Below are 1,573 nucleotides of genomic sequence, written 5' to 3'. Positions count from 1 at the left end.
CTCCTCCTCCTTTCCCTCAAAGACTTGCTAGGAAGGTTGATGATAGCAAACTCGAAAAGTTCTATAACATTCTCAAGCAGTTATCGGTAAATATTCCATTTGTGGAAGCATTTCAAGAGACGTCGGGTTTTGCTAAGTATTTGAAAGACTTGATCACCAAGAAGAAAACCACCAAGGATGAATTAGTGAATGTGACTCACCAGGTTAGTTTCATCATTGCAACAACCACCGTTCAAAAGAAAGAAGACCCGGGAGCTTTCACCATTCCATGCACTATTGGGGCGCGTGATTTTGCAAGAGCTCTTTGTGATAATAGGGCTAGCATCAACTTAATGCCTCTTTCCATTTACAAGCAAGTGGGGTTAGGTGTGCCGCGACCTACAAATATGAGGTTGCAAATGGCTGATCGTTCCATAAAGAGAACAGTGGGAATTGTTGATGATGTTCTTGTGAAAGTGGGGGAGTTCCATTTGCCCGTCGATTTTGTAATCCTTGATTATGCAGTTGACAAAGAGATACCTATTATCTTGGGGATACCATTTCTTGCTACAGGAAGAGCACTTATGGATTCGGAACGGAATGAGATCAAGTTCCGTGTGAATGATGAAGAGGTCACGTTTCAAGCAAGCAAGGGTATGAAACTGCCACATGAATATGAAAGCATATCGGTGATTGATGTTGTTGATGAGGTGGAAGACGCAGTTTAAATGAAGATGGAAGAACAATACCTTGGTGAGGCATTGATGGCTATTTTGGTAAATTTCAATGGTAAAGATATGGAGGGGTACATGGAATCAGTAAATGCATTGGAAGGGATTGGGTCCTACACTTATGCTCCAAAGAAACTCTCTCTCTACTTAGAGAATAGAGTCACTCATCCCGCAAAGCCTTCAATTATTGAGCTGCTGCAACTAGAGCTCAAACCATTCCCACCGACTTGAGGTATAAATTTCTTGGCTCTAATGACACTCTACCGGTAATCATTTCTTCTTTGTTGAATGATGTGCAGGTAGAACAACTATTGAATGTCTTAAGGGAGCATAGGCAAGCTATTAGGTGGACAATAGCGGACATCCGAGGGATTCCTGCTGGAATTTGCAAACACAAGATACAATTGGAGAATAAGAGTAAACCAAGTGTGGAGCATCAACGAAAGTTAAACCCTTCCATGCAGGAGGTCGTAAAGAAAGAAATAATAAAGTGGTTAGATGCCGGTGTAGTATACCCCATTGGCGATAGTTTTTGGGTGAGTCCAGTGTAATATGTGCCAAAATAAGGAGGCATGACCGTCATTGAAAATGACAGAAATGAGCTCATCCCAACAACAACAGTAACCGGATGGAGTGTTTGCATGGATTACCGGAAGCTAAACAGTGCTACGTGCACGGACCATTTCCCTATGCCTTTTATTGATCAAATGCTTGATCGGCTAGCGGGAAGGTCATTCTACTACTTTTTGGATGGATATTCCGACTACAACAAAATCAATATTGCATTGGAAGATCAGGAAAAGTCAACATTCACTTGTCCATATGGGACGTTTGCATTTAGCCGGATGCCACTTGGGCTATGC

General features: G+C 42.1%; 1 protein-coding gene across 1 annotated transcript; it reads left to right on the top strand.

Annotated features, from left to right (window-relative positions):
* The first annotated feature begins 386 nt into the window (after positions 1-386).
* Positions 387-707, top strand: LOC142175537 (uncharacterized). Its single transcript, XM_075242525.1, has one exon. The coding sequence runs from the start codon at positions 387-389 to the stop codon at positions 705-707; it is 321 nt and encodes a 106-aa protein (XP_075098626.1).
* The last annotated feature ends 866 nt before the right edge of the window (positions 708-1,573 follow it).

This window comes from Nicotiana tabacum, chromosome 3 (assembly GCF_000715075.1).
Source record: "Nicotiana tabacum cultivar K326 chromosome 3, ASM71507v2, whole genome shotgun sequence".
In the NCBI taxonomy this organism is placed as follows: Eukaryota; Viridiplantae; Streptophyta; class Magnoliopsida; order Solanales; family Solanaceae; genus Nicotiana; species Nicotiana tabacum.
The sequence above is the reverse complement of the archived record's forward strand: the minus strand, read 5'-3'. Positions and strand labels throughout refer to the sequence as shown.

Excerpts from the sequence above, each read along its gene's own strand:
- LOC142175537 (XM_075242525.1), top strand. The coding sequence starts at position 387 with ATGAGGTTGCAAATGGCTGATCGTTCCATAAAGAGAACAGTGGGAATT.